This window comes from Nycticebus coucang, chromosome 14 (genome assembly GCF_027406575.1).
Source record: "Nycticebus coucang isolate mNycCou1 chromosome 14, mNycCou1.pri, whole genome shotgun sequence".
Lineage (NCBI taxonomy): Eukaryota > Metazoa > Chordata > Mammalia > Primates > Lorisidae > Nycticebus > Nycticebus coucang.
In genome coordinates this window covers 24,532,269-24,552,149 of record NC_069793.1, presented here as the reverse complement: position 1 = coordinate 24,552,149, position 19,881 = coordinate 24,532,269, and the positions used below count along the sequence as shown (strand labels likewise).

The 19,881-nt window shown below is 37.8% G+C and overlaps 2 protein-coding genes across 2 annotated transcripts in view; both read right to left on the bottom strand.

The window, feature by feature from the left end:
* The window catches only part of LRRC4C (leucine rich repeat containing 4C), a 1,324,260-nt gene that overhangs the window by 823,070 nt on the left and 481,309 nt on the right, over positions 1-19,881 (bottom strand). The window lies entirely within an intron of this gene.
* LOC128564639 (60S ribosomal protein L14-like) lies at positions 9,945-10,657 on the bottom strand. Its single transcript, XM_053560157.1, has one exon. It carries the CDS (start codon positions 10,329-10,331, stop codon positions 10,002-10,004), a length of 330 nt encoding a protein of 109 aa, XP_053416132.1. The 5' UTR covers positions 10,332-10,657; the 3' UTR covers positions 9,945-10,001.

Sequence of the window (19,881 nt, the reverse complement as noted above, 5' to 3'; positions counted from 1 at the left end):
GTGCCCAAGTCTAGGCTTCTCTCCATTTTTGTCCTTACCAGGGAGTTTCCTTAAACCTAGTGAAAGAGAGTATCTGAAGGCAGGCTTCTTAAGTAGAGATCCTCGTCCTTCCTTATGTGAAGCTGTAAGACTGGATTTCAGAGCAGACTTCCTCCAATTTCTATTCTAGTATTAAGGAGTGATTAAGAACATGGGACTCAGAGCAAAGTTCACCTCTGTTTGAAGTCCAGCTGTAACAGCTATTAGTCCTGTGGCTGCTGTTGTCTGAATGTGTGTGAACTCCTCCCCAATTCATATGTTGAAATCCTAACCCCAAAGGGGATAGTTTTATAAGTTTGGGGCCTTTGGGGAATGATTAGGTTATAAGGGTGGAACCCTCATAATTGGGATCTGAATCCCTATAAAAAGAACTCTGGAGAGCTCTCTAACTCGCCCTGTCTGTCCTTTGAGGACACACTGAGAAGACAGCCATCAATGGTCCAGGAAGCAGGGCCTCACCAGACACCGACTCTGCCAGCCACCTGGATCTTGGACTTTCCAGCCTCCAGAACAGTGAGAAATAAACATTTGTTGTTCATAATCCACCTGGTTTATGGCATTTTGTTAAAGCACCCCAAAGAAACCAAGACAGTAGAGTTTGTAACAAACTAAATGAATTTATATAAGTGTTTAGAGGTGTGTCAGTTATATAATTTATACTATTATATGTATATAATTTATTAATAATTATGAAAGAGCTACACTGAAATATGAGAGCATTTTTAACATTGAAATCGTTGCCTTCTTATATTTTGAATATTCCCCATCAGTCTGTGCATCTTATGAAAGTGACGGATCAAATAGCACAGGATGGTAAATAGCTGACTAATGCTTAGTAAATAAATAAACTTCTTCGATGAAGGGCCCTATGTCTTTAGTTAAAATTAGAAAAAGCCATTTTCTACGATTCAATAAGTAGGTTGAATGTATCAGGAGCTATAGAGCTGAAAAGTGCTTAATCTTTGTTCTCCAGAAGCATTTAGTCTAGCTATCTTTGGTACCTTTACAATTTCAAATCTTGAGTTTCATGTTTTATTAGAATAATTTGCAGAATTCAGACGTCATTTTGACATATAGGATTATGTCACACAAACAAGAGCTGGAGAGAAGAGTAGCAGACTTCACAAAGAAAACTGGGGCCTATATCCCTCCAGCCTGAAGTCCTGGGGAAGTTCCTATAAGGAACTTAGAGAGATTCTTTCCTAACTCTGTTGTTGTTCAACCTGCTAACTACATAAGGCAAGGCTGAACCTAGCCGGTATAAACTAAAGTTCAGGGAGTCCAGGAGCAGTGGTCCTGAGCTCTATTGTACATTAGAAATACCTGGAAGCTTTTAAAATGTATTCATAGGGCTTCTGGGTGAGCTTGAGTGTCACTACTTTCAAAAACCTCTCAAGACGATTATATCAAACAGTCAAGAATGGAAACCGACCTGACGAGGTGAACATGTGGCAATTAATTTCAGCACAGAGGCTTATAAAATGATGTCTCATGGAACGACTTAATTCAGAGCTCTAACAAAAGTAACCAATTCATCCCTATTAGCCCAGAATGTCCTAAGTTTACCCCTAAAAATTCCATATCCTTGGAACCCCCTCCTTCTCACAAGTCCCAGGTAAACCAAAACAGTTGGTCATGGTAGGTATAAAAAAAGGAAAGACAAAAAAACATCTATTTTATTATTATAATACACCCTGAAAATATACTGCAAATCAATGATCATGATTATATTCAATGCTAAAATTTTAGTATATAGAAACTGTCAGTGTATTAATTTTGCATTAAGTTAAATTATACTTAAATATACAGGAAAGATTTTATAATAAAGTGACTCCTGCCATTTCCGGGCTCATATTTAAACATTTGATAAAGTTGTTTATAGTTTGCCAGATTATTGCCCTGCACTTCATTTTTAAATTTATTCCCGAGCAAGTCTGTTCACATAAAATTATATGAGGAAGCAGAGCATTTCAGGGAAAGTGCGATGTGCCATCAAATGGTGAGAAGGTTCAAGCACATCTGCTCAGGGATTGCACTTTTAAGGGCTCAGAGTCTGTTACGCAAAACAAGTCAACACACAACAGCCCTTAGTGGAGCCGTATCATAGGTGTTTAGGCTTCATCTCAGGTATAGGTGCTTTCCTCTGACTTATATTTTTCATAAGAAATGCAAGTAATTATAAGATGTTACATGATGATGATTCTACATTCAATTGCTATGAAAAGCTGAGGCATAATAATCAATTAAAAAATATTTTTGAAAAGAAAGCAAAGGAAGAAAAAGGAAAGGTAAGAGAAAAGACAGGGAAGGAGGGAAGGGAGGGAGGGAGGAAGTTAGTTTTTAGAATACCGTAACCTTCTGGATTATAGTATTTATGAAATATTTTTAAATTGCATTATAAAGTCTTTTAAACTAGTTCATTTTCAAATTCCTAATCTGTGTGAATTCAAATTTCCTATCTAATACACTGTATAACCAAAATAAAGCAGAAATAATTGGAAGTCAATGGTTTATTCTCTATGTAAGAAATTATTATAAAGCTCAATGTAAGTGCATTTCCTCTATAAATATTATTTTTATTTAATTTTGTAGCTTCTTATTGTTTTAAAAAGTGTTCTCCAGCTAAAGTGACATTGAACGAGACAACATCTAAACTTGGGTTTCTACGATTACTGTTTAACCATTTTTGAAACAATTCTATAGGAAGACCAAGGGATAATCATTTTATGGGACTGAGAACATAATGTGACCTCTACATACATGAGATGATTGACTCTCTCTCAGCACTTACTTTTGCAATGTCTGCCTGCTAGAGCACGTCCTAGAACAGGAAAAAACTATAGACAGTGGTTACCCAAACCAGAGAATTTGAACATATTCACTGGACTTAAGGCAGATCTTAGTTATCTGCAGACTGCTGAAAGATGTTTAGATTCTGAAATGTCGCTGTTTACCCAAAGGAAGCACAGATTACTTAAAGAGGAGAAGATGAGAATTTGCAACTAGACGTCGGAGAGGGTTGCTATGATTAAAAACTGCTTCGGTGATTCAAGGGAACGACATCTAACAGCCTTTCCCACTGGGGCAGTTCCTCGAAGAGCTCAGACCACACCCATGATCTTCGTTTACTGCTTTCTATATTCCTGTCTAAATCCAGCCGAAGCTGTCAGCTCTCTGACACGTTTGAGATTGTGTGTGATGGCCGCCCTGTAACACAGTGGTGCTTGATGAAAGTGTGTTGATTAAACCTGCCTTTTCACAAGGCCATCTTCTGTACCCAGATGGAAGGGTGGAAAGGTTAAGATGAACAGGAAATTTGGAAAAGGTTCAGCTGTATAAGTTATTACAAATCTTCTGATAATAGAGCAGGTATTAAATTCATGAGACCCTGAAAATTGAATTGCTGAGACAAGAGCTATTGTGACTAGAATAGCAAATGTCAGATCATGAATCTGTTCACATAGCAAGGATCAAAAGATGATTAGCACAGGTAACAGAGTTGTTCCACTTTACCTGAAACACTGAGGCTATATTTTGTTACGAAGAGGCAAGAAAAGGGCTGCAAACATTTCTTCCCTAGTTCTAGGCTCTGTGTTCCTAACTCTTTTAGGTTTCAGAATTTTTGAGACAAACAAATAACAAACTTGCTAGTAATTCTATATAATTCTATATTTGTTCCTAACTGTGTTTTTCATGACTTTTGAAAAAAAGAAATGTATAACTGGTTTTATAGCAATAGATATTGAAATTCTCAAAAGAGCTTTAGATTACACGGGGAGTGAAAAGGTAGTCAATGGTGATTTTCAGGGTTTAATTTGCATGAATGTATCTGTACAAAGTCTACGGCAAGAGGAAAGACTTTGAGCACGAAAGTTAATCTCATACCATGTTCAGGATTTAGGAGTTTTATAAGGAATGAATGGGAAAACTTCCTGTTCCTTAGAAGTTTTTTCTTAAAGAATAAAACAAAAAAAGCTATAACAATTTCCTCTAAACCCTTTACTCCTTCATTCATCCATCCATTCATTTTAAGAAATGCCTTTCAGGAGCCTCCCTACCAGATGTTATGTGCTATGGCAGGGCTTATCAAACTACAGATTATGGACCAAATCTTGACGATTGCCTGTTTTGGTAAACAAATTTTATGAAACACAGTTATACCCATTTGTTTCTGAATTGCCCATTGCCAGGTTCAGTAATTGCCACAGAAGCTGTCAGACCTGTGAGCCTAGCATATTTACTACCTGACCTGCCGTAAGCAGAATACTGGCCCTGGGCCAATTCACAGACCAGGGAATATGTTAGCGTACCTGGCAAAGTTAACTTTTTAGTTGTGATTAAGGATAACAAGGATACTGATGAGGGGATCCGAGTGAGACAGGTGTAAGGATGAAAGCAGAAACCACATGGCAGAAAAGAAGATACACTGTGAGCTTCAGAGATAGAGAAAGGGACCACAAAGGAAAGAAGGCAGCAGCCTCCAGAAGCTAGAAAGCAGATTCTGCCCTTGCACCTGCAGAGGGGACGCCGGCTTGCTTAACATTAATTTTAGCTCAGTGAAATTGATTGCCGATTTCTGAGTTCCAGAACGATAAGATCATAAATTGATATGCTTACAGCCACTAAGTTGATAGTTACAGAAGCAACAAGAAAAATACCTGGCCCTACTGAAAGTGTGTGACCCTGGCTTCAGAATTATTTTCTTTGTTTTTCTTTTAAATGATTTTTCCCTTTATTATTATTTTTTTTATTTTGGATTAATATGAGGGTACATATGACTAGGTTACATTGCTCACATCTGTAAGGTAAAATAAAGTCTGAGTTTTAGTTGGGTCCTTCACCCAGGTAGGGTGCCATAGACCCCTACATTGTACCCAGTAGTAGGTAAAACCTACCAAACCTCCTTACCTTGTCCTATCCCCCTTCTTGAATTTAATTGTGTTTTTCTCTTGTGTCAGCCTGTAGTTGTTGATCTACTAGTTTCAACATATTAACGAGTATACGGAATGCTTGCTTTTCCTTTCTTGAGATTCTTTACTTAGGAGAATGTACTCCAAGTAAATAGAAAAGATACAAAGTCTCCACCTTTTATGACTAAATTGATTCCATTGTATACATATGACCCAATACTACATTATTGATAATAAACAAAAGCCTTCAGCTAGGGCAGAGACTCCCAATACAGATAAAGTGACTAAGGCTACTTTTCATTGTAGTCTTGGACAAATGACTTTCATAAGTAAACACTTGTCAAAATACTTACGACATGTTAGTCAGCCTAAAAATGTAAAGGAACTTTAATCCTGATGAAAGCATAAATGTGAATATATAGGGTGTAATTTATATTCTCATCAGCAAGTTCCACCTGTGCTTTCACCTATATCAAAAGAGTGCCGCTCAGCTGAATTTTAAAAAGTGGTCATCCATTTTAGGGCAGATTAATTTTTTCTCCAATTAATTAACTCATCATTTATGAGATGGAAGCTAAGAAGGGTTTCACTCTTCCGCAAGCATATAATTTGAGATAAATAGGCCAGGAAGCAGGAAGAATGTCTTATTTGGCAAATTTAATAGCAATTTAAACTTATTAAAACTTAAGTCTAAATTTAAATTATGTGGATTACTTGAGGATAAAGAGGGTGATACAATTTTAGTCATATGGTAAGGAGTAGGTGCCTGAAAAAAAATTTTTTTTTACAGTTTTTGGCCGGGGCCAGGGTTGAACCCACCATCTCCAGTATATGGGGGTGGCGCCTTACTCCTTGAGCCACAGGTGCTGCCCCATGCCTGAAAATTTTTATAAATGAAAAGATGAATACCTCAGTTGTCTGGAGTAAACAGCAATTCAGTCTTTAGACTTAAAAGAGGGTTATTTTTTATGTGCACAATTATTATTACAACCAATTTCACTGATGTAAAAAAGTTTAAAATTTCCTGCCATGGTCACTGAACACCATTCACAGAGTGGCTTAATGTTTAAAAAATAATGCAAAGCTATCACAACAAACATCACTTAGGTCTTTCAATTTTGCACTATTTGGCAAGTGCTATGAAGTTCCAGACTGAGTATGTTCTGATCTTTGTTTACATACATGAACTTAATTCCTCAAATAAGTTTCATCAATGATACAGAATTACACAGGGAATAAATTTTTTCAGACACCAGTGTACCTATTAAGCTAAGTCACGCAGAAATTCAATAACTTCTCAATGTCACACAGTCAATGGAAAACATAGGCTTTGAACTTCAGCAATAACTCTTTCCCTTACTGCCTCACAATATAGTGAAAGAATCATATGAAGATGATATAAAGGGCCTTGGAAACTATAAATAATATTTGTTTGTGGGTGGATAACTAACACGTAATCAGAAATTCATCCTTTATCATCAACTCTCAGCATAAAACAGTGCAGTTCTCCAACAAAAATGCACCCAGGTGGCGTTCAATAAAATCAAAGAGTGTGTCTCAAAAACATCTTTTATCTTTTCAGCAAATATTGGGAAAGAAATGAGGCTCTTTCAAAGAGAACCACACACTCAACTTTTTTAACACTTGACCTCATGTAAGCATATGCAGGCAGATTCTTCACATACAAAGAATTTGCTGGTAATGCCTTTTTTAGCCTTATTGCCACAATACGCAGAAATGCCAATATTGGGGCAATTGTTTAAAATTCATGAAAGAGGAACACCTTGTTTTAAATCTGAGTTCCACCCCTTAGAATGGGGTCTTAGGCTACTGTTTGATCTTTCTGTGTCTTATTGTGTCTTTTTTTCTTTCTATTAAAGAGAGTTTCTACAAATATCTACTTCTGTTTCTCAGTGTTTGTGAGTTCCTTCATCGATAAAATCAGTGTAACGGTAGCGTCAACTTCATAGGGAGGCTGTGACAATACAAAGTGATCTTCTAGGTAAAAACTCACAACAGGGCCTGCCACATCACCAAGAAGCGTTAAGTGTTATCAATTATTTTTATTACTGCTTTACACTAGACACCATGCCAAAAAGCTCACAAGTCACAGAAAGAAATCCAAACAAAACAAATAAAATAGAAAGAAAAGGAAACAAATACTGAATTCACATTAAGGAGCTAGTCTACAAGGTTAGAGTCCAATAGAAGTATTTCTGAGGAGAAAGGATGGAGCTAATGAATTTATTAGTATATTACAGGCTTATCCTTAACCCAAAACAACATATGATAATATTTATTAAGGAATTTTGTGTACATTTCCCCTGTCTTTACTTTTGCAGCTTTATATGTTTTTTAAAAATGAGAATTACAAAGAATGAGAACTACTTTTATTTAAAGTGCAGACTGACCTTAACAAGAGTGAGTTTAGTGTCAGAGAAACCCAAGTTAGCCCCCAGCTTACCTGGGATTCTTTTATTGCTGGAGTGTGGAGCAGGAAAGAGAAAACTTCTACAAATAAGGCTAAGAGAGTTGACAAAAGAAGGCTTCAGATGTGGGTCCAGCTCTGCTGTAAGCAGATTAGAGCTGCTCATAAGTTGCACTTAATATCACAGTGTTTGCTGTGGGGATTGTCACAATTCCTCCCTGCTTTATCTCTCCCTAAACCTTCTATCGTGTAGTAGGCGTGCACTTCACCTTCACTGCGGTCTGTGCACACCCCATAGAACATTCTGGACCATTTGCCACTGCTTGCCTCTACCTCTGACCACATTAACAAATTACGTTTCCGTTGCCATCATGGCATTTTCTCCACACTGAGTAAACCTTGCTCCTTGCAAACATCAGCTCTATTTCCTGCCACAATGCCCTGCTGTGATGGTTGGTCTTTTCCTTCTTTTCCTCCAGTCTGACATTATGCTCAGCCTTGTCTTCACTGAGTAGAGAAAACCGACAAGGCCACTCTTATTGCAGGTGATTCTGAGTCATGTGTTGTCACTCACTTTAAGATGTCCTCAAATTAGTTCTCATCAAAGAAAAAACATTCTTAAGAGCCATGTGAAGTTGAACAGAGGTCTATGACAGCTCAGGATAGATATCACTTACAAAGGGGACAATCTAGGAGAGCCTCATGGAAGACATAGCATTTGAGCATGAAAATAAGGCTACTTATCTCCCACTTCAGCATCAGAGTGAAGTTGGCGAATCCGAGCTTGACCTTCAAACTTGGAAAGAAAGAAAGGAAGGAAAAGGAAGGGAGGGAAAGCGAAATAGCCTTATCACTAATATAAAGTTTTATTGGTCTGGAAAAAAGATCAACCTAGCAATCTCATTCCCTTAAGTCAATATCTAATCCACATTCCCTTAAGCCAATATCTAATCCACATATAGGCCCTAACTCTTTTCCATTTTATGAAGGGTGAGAGAGGTGAGAAAGTTATAAAAGAAAAGTTTGAATCTAACAGAGGTTGGGTTTATAAAGTTTAAGGAAAGAAACCATCTCCATATCATGAAACTATAAGGTGAGATAGCAATTACTGATGTAGACACTGCAGCACGTTAGCCAGAAGATCTAGCTAAGAATATTGAGAATGATGACTAAAATAGCAGATTTTAAATGTAGACAAAATAGCCTTACATTAGAAAAAGATGCCATCTAGGACGTTGGATAGCTGGAGAGAAGTCAATGCCTGGCTTCAAAGCTTCAATGACAGTCTGGCTCTCTGGTATCATGAAAATATGCCTAGGCTAATATAACTAAAGCATGAGCTCCAGGAGGAACAGAAATCCAGGTTTCTGAGGTCCTCCAACTTAAGTAAGCCTGTAACAGTCATGTGAAAGCCAGACGACTCTAGACACGTGAATGAGAATAGTCAAAATCAGCAGAGCCTTCCGGCTAATCCCGGACCAACAGATGCTAGTTATTGTATGTCTCCACTAAGGGTTTGTGGTTGTCTACTATATAGAAAAGTTGAATCCAGGGCTCACTTTAGCTGTAGAGTTAATTTGTGAGAAAACTATTTACTACTTTAGTACAGAAAAAAAAAAAGAAAGAAAGAAACAAAACAAAAAGTAAAATAAAGAATAAAAATTGCTACATAAGACCTCTGTAGATAGGTTGCGCTTGCTCTGGAGCCTACACAAAGTTCTAAGAAATCACTTGAAATAGGAAAGATGTTGTGAGTGAGAAAAGCCACTAGAGTTGGTCAAGGGAAGGACTTGGGAAATATAGTATGACAAAATAAGTCAAAATTTCACCTGGAAGCCCTGTTTTTTATTTAAAAACAAACAAACAAACAAAAAAACTATTGTTAATTCTAATACCAGAAAAAAAAAAATAAGAATTTAAAGTTAAGGTTAGTGCTGAGGAGTTAAGTGGCTCATGTAAATAAGATGAAAACTAGAATTATTTTAAATTTAGAGAAGGTGTTGGAAATGATTCAATTCAGTTTTTGTTTTTAAAAATCATTTTGCTTTATCTTCTTTCTTCAAGCAACTATCTAGGTGGAGTACTCATATAGTAGATTTCACACGCAAACACCCAAGACAAAAAACTAGCTAAATTTAGGATGGAGGAGGCATCATGGATGATGGAGTCCCTTTCACAGTCTTCTTGGTGTTCCCTGTGTCACTGTGATAGGACTTCGAGAGCTCCACAAGGCAATGTGTGTAACCACTATGACAAGGTTGGGGCTGGAATACCTGAGGAAATGTTTTATTACGTATCTGAGGTGTTAATATGTGGCTTTTATTTACTTATTTATTTTTATTTCATATTAACATGAAGGTATGAGTGATAGGTAACATTATTTGCATTTTTTAGGTAAGTTCACGTTGTAGTTGAGCCCTTCACCCAGGGAGTGTGCTACATACCCTTAGCTTACATTATGCCCATTAGGTGAAACTTTACCAAGTCTCCCTTCTCTCTTTCTTCATTTCCCTCCTCCCCATCTCCCTTTCCCCCAAATTTAATTGTGTTTTTCTCTCATGTGGGTGTATTTTTTTTTTTTTTTTTTTGTCAAAAAGAACCTTTATTACTTTCATTATTGCCTCTTATGCTTTCTTTTCAGATGCCTTTGGAGCAGGTGCTTTCTGGGCTGGAGCCTTTTGACCCTTCTGAGATTTTGAAGGAGGTGCTGCCTTCTGGCCTGTGGCTTTCTGGGCAGGAATCTTCTGGGCTGCAGCCTTCTTGCCTGCAATGGTCATCTTTTTTGCTGGAACTTTAGCAGCAGCCACTGCAACAGCAGCAACACCCTTAGCAGGTGCTTTTTTGGGAGAGGCTTTCCGAAGAGCTGCTTTTTGAAGCTTCTTAACTTCATTCTTTATTATTCTGTTCCTCATTTTCTTTGCCTTCATAACTTTAAAATGATCAAAATCTGTCATCTTAGCTTTCCTTTCTCTGGCTTCAATTTTCTTGGCCCATCATGTGACTGCCCATTTTGTATTCATATCTGCCGTCTGCTAGGCTTGTCGGACATACTTCTGGCGGGCACTGTGTAGGAACTTTAGGATGAAGTCAGTGAGTTGCATGCATTTGAAAGGCATGGCCTGTCTTCTTACCTGAGTGCAAGGTCCATCAACCAAAGCCCTGTTTTGATCAATAACATCTACAATCGCTACAAGCTTTCTGGCGTGAGGCCCAAAGGAGACGTAGGCCACTAGGCCAACCTCCACGAAGCACCTGAACACTATGTCGGCAGCGTCCAACGAGAAGCGGGTGTATGGTTGTTTATCTATTGGTTTTATATTAGTATTGCATACATTGGATATTTGAGTTTCCATTCTTGTGATACTTGTGTCAGCCTGGAGAAAGAGTTTATAAAGAAGATCCCCTTGGCAATTGCAACAACACCAAAAATAAAGGAATGGGACATAATCAAGCTAAAAAGCTTCTATACAGCAACTAAAGCAGACAGACAACCTTCAGAATGGGACAACCTTCAGCATGCTATGAATCTAATGTAGGGCTAGTAACTAGAATCTAAAGAGAACTTGGATTAGTCAACAAAAAAAGAACAAAAAGTCCTATTTATAAGTGGGCAAAAGACATGAATAGAATCTTCCCTGAAGAAGACAGACATATGGCCAAGAAACACATGAAAAAATGTTCATCATCCCTGATAATCAGAGATATGCAAATCAATACTAGCCTGAGATATCTCCTAATCCCCGTGAGAATAGCCCACGTCACAAAGTCACAAAGCTACAGATGCTGGTGTGGAAGTGGAGAGAAGGGAATACTTTTCCACTTCTAGTGGGATTGCAAATTAATACAGGTTCTATGGACAGAAGTATGGGGAATCCTCAAGGAGATAAGTAAACCTTCCATTTGATCCCATAATCCCATCATTATTGGGTATTTACCCAGAAGAAATAACATCATTTTACCATAAGTATACTTGCACCAGAATGTTCATCTCAGGTCAATTCAAATTGCCAAGACATGGAATTAACCCAAGTGCCCATTAACTCATGAATACATTAATAAACTGTGGTATACAATGGAATACTATTCAGTCATAAAAAGTATTTCTTAACATCATTAAGTTTACATTTTCCTCTTCTACCCAACATAGGTAGTATTAGAGGCTAATTTGGGAGTCTTTTTCTTTGCAGCTATTTAATTTCAGAAAATATTGTATTTAATCCTTGATGTTTGACATGAGTTCTAGTCTTTCAGAAGGCCATTTATTATGAATAATAACTCTGTTTTTTTTTTTTTTTTTTTAGTTTCTATCAGATGAATATTTGCCTGGTTTCCTGGCTCAAGTTCAGTGCATTTTTATTTCACTGGCTGATAAATCTTAACTTGCAGTGTCTTACTGAGGATGACATAGGATGTCTCTCTCATATCACTGTCAAAATGGTGCCAAATGCTACAACATATGTTCAAAGAGAATGTTGGATTAAAAAACAAAGCCAAGAGAGAATCACAAAACAATTCTTAGGTTAGAACAATTACAAATTATAGTCTTCATCCATTTACCATGAAGTTGAAGTTCTTCAGTACGATAAGTGTGATGGTTAATTTTAGCTATCAACTTGACTGAATTGAGGAATGTCTAGACAACTGGCAAAACATTATTTCTGGTGTGTCCGTAAGGATGTTTCCCAGGAAGAGTGGTGTCTGAGTCAGTGGACTGACTGGGGGAGAGTTCCTCAATGTCAATGGTTATCCCATAGGCTAGGAGCCAGTTAGAACAAAGGGAGAGACAAGTATTTCTTCATTCTCTCCCCGGAGTTCAGGCACCCTTCTCCTCCTACCCTTGGTCATCAGAACTCCAAGACCTCCAGCCTTCTGAGTGCAGGACTTACACGATCGGCTGCCTGGGTTCTCAAGCCTTTAGCCTCAGACTGAGAATTACACCATTAGCTGCCCTGGTTCTGAGGCACACTACCAGTATCCCAACATCCCAGCATCTACAATTGTAGACAGCGTATTGTGGGACTTAGTAGCCCTTATAATGACATGCTCCAATTCCCCTAGTAAATCTCATTTCAAATATTCATATCCATACATCCATTGACTGATTGATAAATGATAGATAAATTGTATTGGATCTGTCTCTCTGAAGAATCATAATACAATAAGCATGATCTTTCATTACATAAACTCTGTCCTATACCCCATTACTTCTCAAACTACATGTTCCAAATGTTTGTGCTCCACCAAAAACACCATCTATTTGATCTTGGTATGCCTTCATAAATGACCTTCTCTGTGCCTGGGATGTTCTTTCTCACCAGTTGTCCAATTTCTCTTCATCCTTTAAAACACTGCCTCTGGATTAGTTTCCACACTGGAGTTAGGCAGCCTCAGTGCTTTATTACTTGTGTACTAAATATATATTTCAGTATTATATTGTATTATTACTGTATACGTGCTTGCTTCCACCCACTAAAAACAATAGCAAAGTCTAATATGGCATTTGTGTGTGTGTTCACATGGAAGAACTCATTTGATCTTCCCATTTCTATTGACCTGGACAATGCTATTATCATCATCTCCACTTTACAGAGTTCCAGAGAAAACAGAACCCTGGATTGAGGGCATTGTCAGTGATGTGCCAGGTGAACGAGGCATATCAAAATTGAGTACATAGGATTCATGCTTCTCCATTCTTGTGATGCTTTACTAAGAATAATGTGTTCCACTTCCATCCAGGTTAATACAAACACAGTAAAGTCTCCATTTTTTTAATGGCTGAATAGTATTCCATGGTGTACATATACCATAGCTTGTTAATCCATTCCTGGGTTGCTGGGCATTTAGGCTGTTTCCACATTTTGGGGATTGTAAATTGAGCTGCAGTAAATAGTCCAGTGCAAGTGTCCTTATGATAAAAGGATTTTTTTCCTTCTGGGTAGATGCCCAGTAATGGGATTACAGGATCAAATGGGAGGTCTAGCTTGAGTGCTTTGAGGTTTCTCCATACTTCCTTCCAAAAAGGTTGTACTAGTTTGCAGTCCCACCAGCAGTGTAAAAGTGTTCCCTTCTCTTCTCATCCACGCCACCATCTGCACTTTTGAGACTTTGTGATGTGGGCCATTCTCTCTGGGGTTAGATGGTATCTCAGGGTGGTTTTGATTTGCATTTCTCTAATACTTGGGGATGATGAGCATTTTTTCATATGCTTGTTAGCCATTTGTCTGTCTTCTTTAGAGAAGGCTCTATTCATGTCTCTTGCCCATTGATATATGGGATTGTTGGATTTTTTCATGTGGATTAATTTGATTTCTCTATAGATCTTAGTTATCAAGCTTTTGTCTGATTCAAAATATGCAAATATCCTTTCCCATTGTGTAGGTTGTCTCCTTAGCCATACAGAAGCTTTTCAGTTTAATTAAGTCCCATTTGTTTATTTTTGTTGTTGCAATTGCCATGGCGGTCTTCTCCATGAAGTCTTTCCCCAGGCCAATATCTTCCAGTGCTTTTCTTATGCTTTCTTGGAGGATTTTTGTTGTTTCATGCCTTAAATTTAAGTCCTTTATCCATCTTGAATCAATTTTTTGTGAGTAGAGAAAGGTGTGGGTCCAGTTTCAGTCTTTTACATGTGGATATCCAGTTCTCCCCGCACCATTTATTGAATAGGGAGTCTTTCCCCCAGTATATGTTCTTGTTTAGTTTATCACATATTCCTCTTCTAAACTCTGTTCTCACTGTACACTACTGCTGCTTCGTAGTTACATTTGGGTATCTGCTGGGTCCCTCAAAACTTAACAAATCCAAAATACAACTCAATTGTTACTCCTCCCACAAAAACATCTATTTGTAAAAAAAATTGTAGTGCTTATCATTTCAGTTAGGGTTACACCCTCTATCTGTTGCCCAAGTGAGACACCTGAGTATATTCAGTAGGCGTGCTGAGGAACTGGGGAAGGTGTCACAGGCAAAATAGAGCTTGTGAAGGCATACAGGAAAAAAGTTGCAGAAATGAAAGATAACCACTTATATCTAATGTACAACATTGTTGTGCCTGCCCAACTCCTACCTATCCTGATCCCACAATCTATGTCTCAGTAAACTCTCCCTTTTCTATTCTTGAGAGAGCCCTCAATCTTTCTATTTCTCCAGTCCAAACTACCATTAGTTGTTCCATTGATTACTACATTAGCCTGCTCATTGATCTTCCAGATCCTCTCGCCTTTAGACAATCCACAGGCTCACATCTGTAACCAGAGTAACTCTTTCAGTGCAAAACTTGTATTACTTTCTGATTTAAAACCTTTCAGGAGTTTCCAGTGCACAAAATAAAAACCTTTAAATTCTTAGTAAGGCATTGGCAAGGCCAACTATGACCTGACTTTGATTCATCATTGGCTGTACTCTCCATTGCTTAGTTTAAAGGAGATTTTGCAACCCAGGGAATATTTCACAATATTTAGAGACATTTTTGTATGTCACAAATGGTCAAGAGTATGCTGTTGTATTCTACTGTGTAGAACATTCTACCACACGTAGGGCATCTCACATGTTCCTTGTCTAGATCACATACAGTTGGATTTTTAAATATTCATTTCAATCATCATGTCTTTTAAATAGCACAATTGGATTATTTCCACTCTTTTATATGAATGCTGTAGTCACATTTTGTGTGTTTATGTGTGCTTTCTCTTATTAGAGAAATATAACATCTTCCCATTACAAGGAAATTCATGAAAACATCTTATACTTCTTAAAACAGAGAAATTTATTTTGCTGTTCCCACAAGCCACTTATTTCCTCAAAATTCCAGATCCTGAGTAGGTGGCATTTGAATTTCTTAATCACAAAGGAAAGTCGCACTTCATGAATGAAAGGAATGTTGCTATATTTCAGCTTTTACGGCATAAATTCAGCTCACAAAGTCACCCATGAAACCTGTAGACAATAACTCAATGATACCCTGTTTGACATATTCCCTTATAATCAGAATAATATATAACCACCCTAACACTGGGCATAAAGATCCTGAAATGCAAGTGACTCCAGTTTATTTTGAAAAATACATTTTATGGAATTAAATGGACATTTAATGGACTCACACAGCAGTGCCATGACTCAGCCAAATGTGGGAGAAAAATGTTTTCCTAGGCAAAAAGAGTTTGTTTCTGTCAAAAAGGTATTTATATTCTCTTCCAACTTCTTGGGGGTAGGGAGCAACAGGTACAGTAGATTTTTAAAAAGGGCTATGATGGATCGAGGTTGAAATGGTTTTAGAGTTAGTCATATTGATTGGGCCTTCTGGAACAGAAAGGAAGTTGAGACTTGTGAGAATAATATTTGTTAACGTACTTTACAGCCACTTCTTGAATGTACAGATAAGAACTCAGAATTTATGCAAAAGACAAATAATATCTAAGAAGAAAGAAACAGATCAAGACAAATCAATAATTCAGACTTCTTTTCATCAAAATTGTTATAGGTTATGCTCAGTTCCCTAAATGTAGAGGAAATGGAATGCAAACTTAGTCTTTTGCATATGAAGATCGCCTGTTCTGTATCATGATAGTTTTTAATATCTCTTACCTGTCAAATTTTATCATAAGCAATATGTATGTCCTTTCATAAAACACAGGATTATTCTTGCTTTATAGCTTTTTTTGACATATTTAAAGGTGCTAAGTGAAAGAATCTCTTCAAGGTTATGTAAATGCTTAGAAACAGCAAACTGTTAGCTTGTGAGCTCTGCACTCAGACTTAGTGTCACCTAAGTAATATACAGCAAAACATATCCACCAGGCTTAAAACATATAATTTATATTAAATAATTTCCTCCTGACAGCAATCTATAAGAAAAAGACTACTATTATATTTATTCTGCATGTGAGGAATAGAGGCTGAAAGAGGTTAAATAACATGCCTAAGGTCACACAGCTAGTGAGTATTAGAACTGGGACTCAAATCATCCGAAATGAATGTGGTTTAATAAAGCTCATTTGTGACAAGCATCTGCGTTCTTCCTTGCTTTCTGCAGGAGAGTACTCTGGTTTATGCCCCCCTCCCCACCACACACACTCTCTAAAATCTTAGCATCACTGTAAGCAGTTTCTTAACCGTCTCTCTCAAGCCGAGAAAAGAATAATGTCCAGAAAAATGTGACCCTAGGGCAGGACAGAAATAACACACATACACACACACACATTCATGCACATATACATTTTTACCTGCATTCAAAATACACCATATGGGCGACTTTCCTTGGACTATAGGAAGTGACCGGGCAGCGCCTGTGGCTCAGTGAGTAGGGCGCCGGCCCCATATGCTGAGGGTGGCGGGTTCAAACCCAGCCCCGGCTAAACTGCAACAAAAAAATAGCCGGGCGTTGTGGCGGGCGCCTGTAGTCCTAGCTGCTTGGGAGGCTGAGGCAAGAGAATCGCTTAAGCCCAGGAGTTAGAGGTTGCTGTGAGCCGTGTGATGCCACGGCACTCTAACCGAGGGCGGTACAGTAAGACTCTGTCTCTACAAAAAAAAAAAAAAAGGAAGTGACCTATCCCCATAAAACTTTAATGATGGCACCAACAAACCCAATGTGCTCATCAAGTGAAAAACGATGGATTAAGTAATACGAAAACAAAAATCATTTAAAAAGTGGTTATAATATTCCATTAGCCAAGATGACAATATCAAGACAGAAGAGTATCAAGAATCTTCAGCCTAAAAATCTTTATCTCAAGACAGGTACTTCAACTTAGCGAGGGAGTTATACAACGAAGCATTAAAAGATTAATGTTTAGAATATTTTCAAAGAAAGGGAAATTTACCCTAACATGTCTACTTTCCTTCAAGGTGCCAGAAGATAGAGAATTGATATCTCCTGCAGTTCTCCATTCAATCAAACTTAAATTCCCCATGACTAACTTCCCACAAATATTTCTGGATAAATCATCCAGTGTTTCTTTTGAGGCATCGAAAAACATTGCTGGAACTGTCACCTCTAGAACCAATAGCTAAGAAATGGAAGACAGAGATTCTAGAGACATGCTAATATACTTTGATGAATAAGGCACCCTCAAACAGTGGCTGAAAAATGTGTAATTCACTCAGCCATATATCAACTACATATTTTACATAGCCTAACCCTTCATTTATTTATTTTTCCTAAAATATACAGTGGTGTTGAAAGAGAAATAAGAATGTCAGGCAGAAATCTGTGACTCTGATATAAAACTGAACTACCTGACTCTGAGGGCATTTTTTTTCCTATATGTAAAATGAAAGAGGATGTTTTCATTTATTTGTTTACACATTAAACATTTATTTTATACTACGATTATGAGCTACATCAGTGCTTTACATACGTCAATGTGCATACAAATCAGCATGCAATACCATAAAAAGCAGATTAGATTCAAGGTGTCATCCAAGGGTCTGCATTTCTAAGAGGAACCAGTGTTGCTGGTCTGAGGGCCACTCTTTGAATGACAAGAGTCTAGATCAGAATTATCCAACTGAAATTTCTATGTCAATGGCAATGTTCTATTTCAGTTCTGCCCAATGTGGTAGCCATTAGCCACAAGTGACTGTTGAACATGTGAAGGTGGCCAGGGTGATGGAGGAACTTCGAATTTTAGGTAATTGTATTATTTAAATTCAAATTTAAATAGACATGTGTGGCCAGTAGCCACTAAAGGGGAGAATTCATTCTCATAAAGGGGACTAAGTGCCCATCTAATGGAGAAAAAATTACCTAATTGGATAATTAGGGAGTGATACATTTAGTCTTCTAAGACTGCAGTGGCCCAATCTCCCAAGCCCGTACAGCAGATGAGCAGTAAGCAGTGGGCCAGTGAGCAAGGTTTCACCTATCACGGTCATCCATCACCCCTAGATGAGACCCTGTAGTTGCAGAAAAACAAGCTCACGGCTCCCAATGATTCTTCATCATGTAGATTTGTATAATTATTTCATTATACTTTATTACAGTGTAATATTCATAGAAATAAAGTGCACAGTAATTGTAATTCGCTTGACTTATCTCAAAACTGTCTTCTCTGTTCTCAATTGGTAGAAAAATTATCTTCAATGATACCAGTCCCTGGTGCCAAAAAAGTTGGGGACTTCTGCTGCACGGCATTATGAACGAAGTGACACAGAAGCATAAGAGGAAAATAAATAAAAGAAAATGACATACATATGGCAGATTGCAGTTGAAAATACTGAGCTGCAATTCTCCTACATGTTGACATGAGCTAGACCTGCTGCACCATGAATACGTGTCTATAGTCAGAGCAATAAAAGCCGGTTGGATGGAGAGAAGGAGGACGATGACGTGGAATTTTGCTTTGTCAAGATGTGAATTAGCCACAGAAACGCCTCCAAACATGACACAGAACTTTTGTGTGAAATGCTAGCTTGGTGCAATCTTACCAAGTTGTGAGTTAACCTTTACTCACAACTAAATGAAGAGACCATCTCTGTATCAATAGGACTGTGATAAAATCCTGTGGGAGAACAAACAGAATCATCATGTCTCCCGGAAAAAGCTGGTTGACACCCTCCACTCCCCCACTCCAAGGAATAAATAAGTTTGTGTGGTAGTTACAGGGCAACTTCTGACCTAAAGAACCACATCCCATTATGAGGACAACTCTGTTACAATAGACATTCCTAATGAAACTACCACTGTGCCTGCTTTAGAAGGAGCAAAGAAGGGGGCCCAGAGGGGAGGAGATGCCCTGAGGTCTTGTAGCTTCTTCACAGAGTTCTCAGGGTACTTTCCGTAGGCTCACTTTGGCATGAAAACAGTAATATTCAGTGTCAATAGCTTTGTTTTTGAAATACATACATTTTTTTCTCCTTGTATAGATCTCAGAAAGAATGAGTGAGTCATTAAAATGTGAAGTTCCCAGACTATTTATTGCTTTTTCTTCCCCTGAGTTACTGCTGACAAAAGATACATTAATCTATCCTTTTTGTTTTTGGTGTTTTGTTCTTCAGCCAGCGGAGGGTGGGTGAGTACCTTTTTGTAAACTATAGGAATAAAGATGCACTACCCACCCCCACCACCACTCTTTCTTTTTCAGTGGTTTGGCAGATACTCATCTGTGGTGAAAATCCCACAGAAATATCTTTAAGAAGGACATTACAGCCATATATATGAACTGTAGGATTTCATATGCCCTAAGGTTTAATAAACCATTTTAGTTGTGTTTTACTACTTACGAAATACAGATGGATAATATTCTTCCTAGAGGATAGATCCAACTCTGTTTGAAGCAAAAATCTGATCAAATAGACTCCTATATAGAAACCATCAACAACTCCCCACTGCTCATCATATCAATAGCAAAACTCTTAGTCTTCTGTTCTCATCCAAGAAAATGAAAACTCTACAATGAATCGTGAAGACTCTTAATCATATTTTCTAGATGCCCCACCTTGCTTCTGTTCCTCGCTTTTACTGATCATAGCTTGAATTGTTATCTTCATTGCATGTTCTCTATCTTTCCT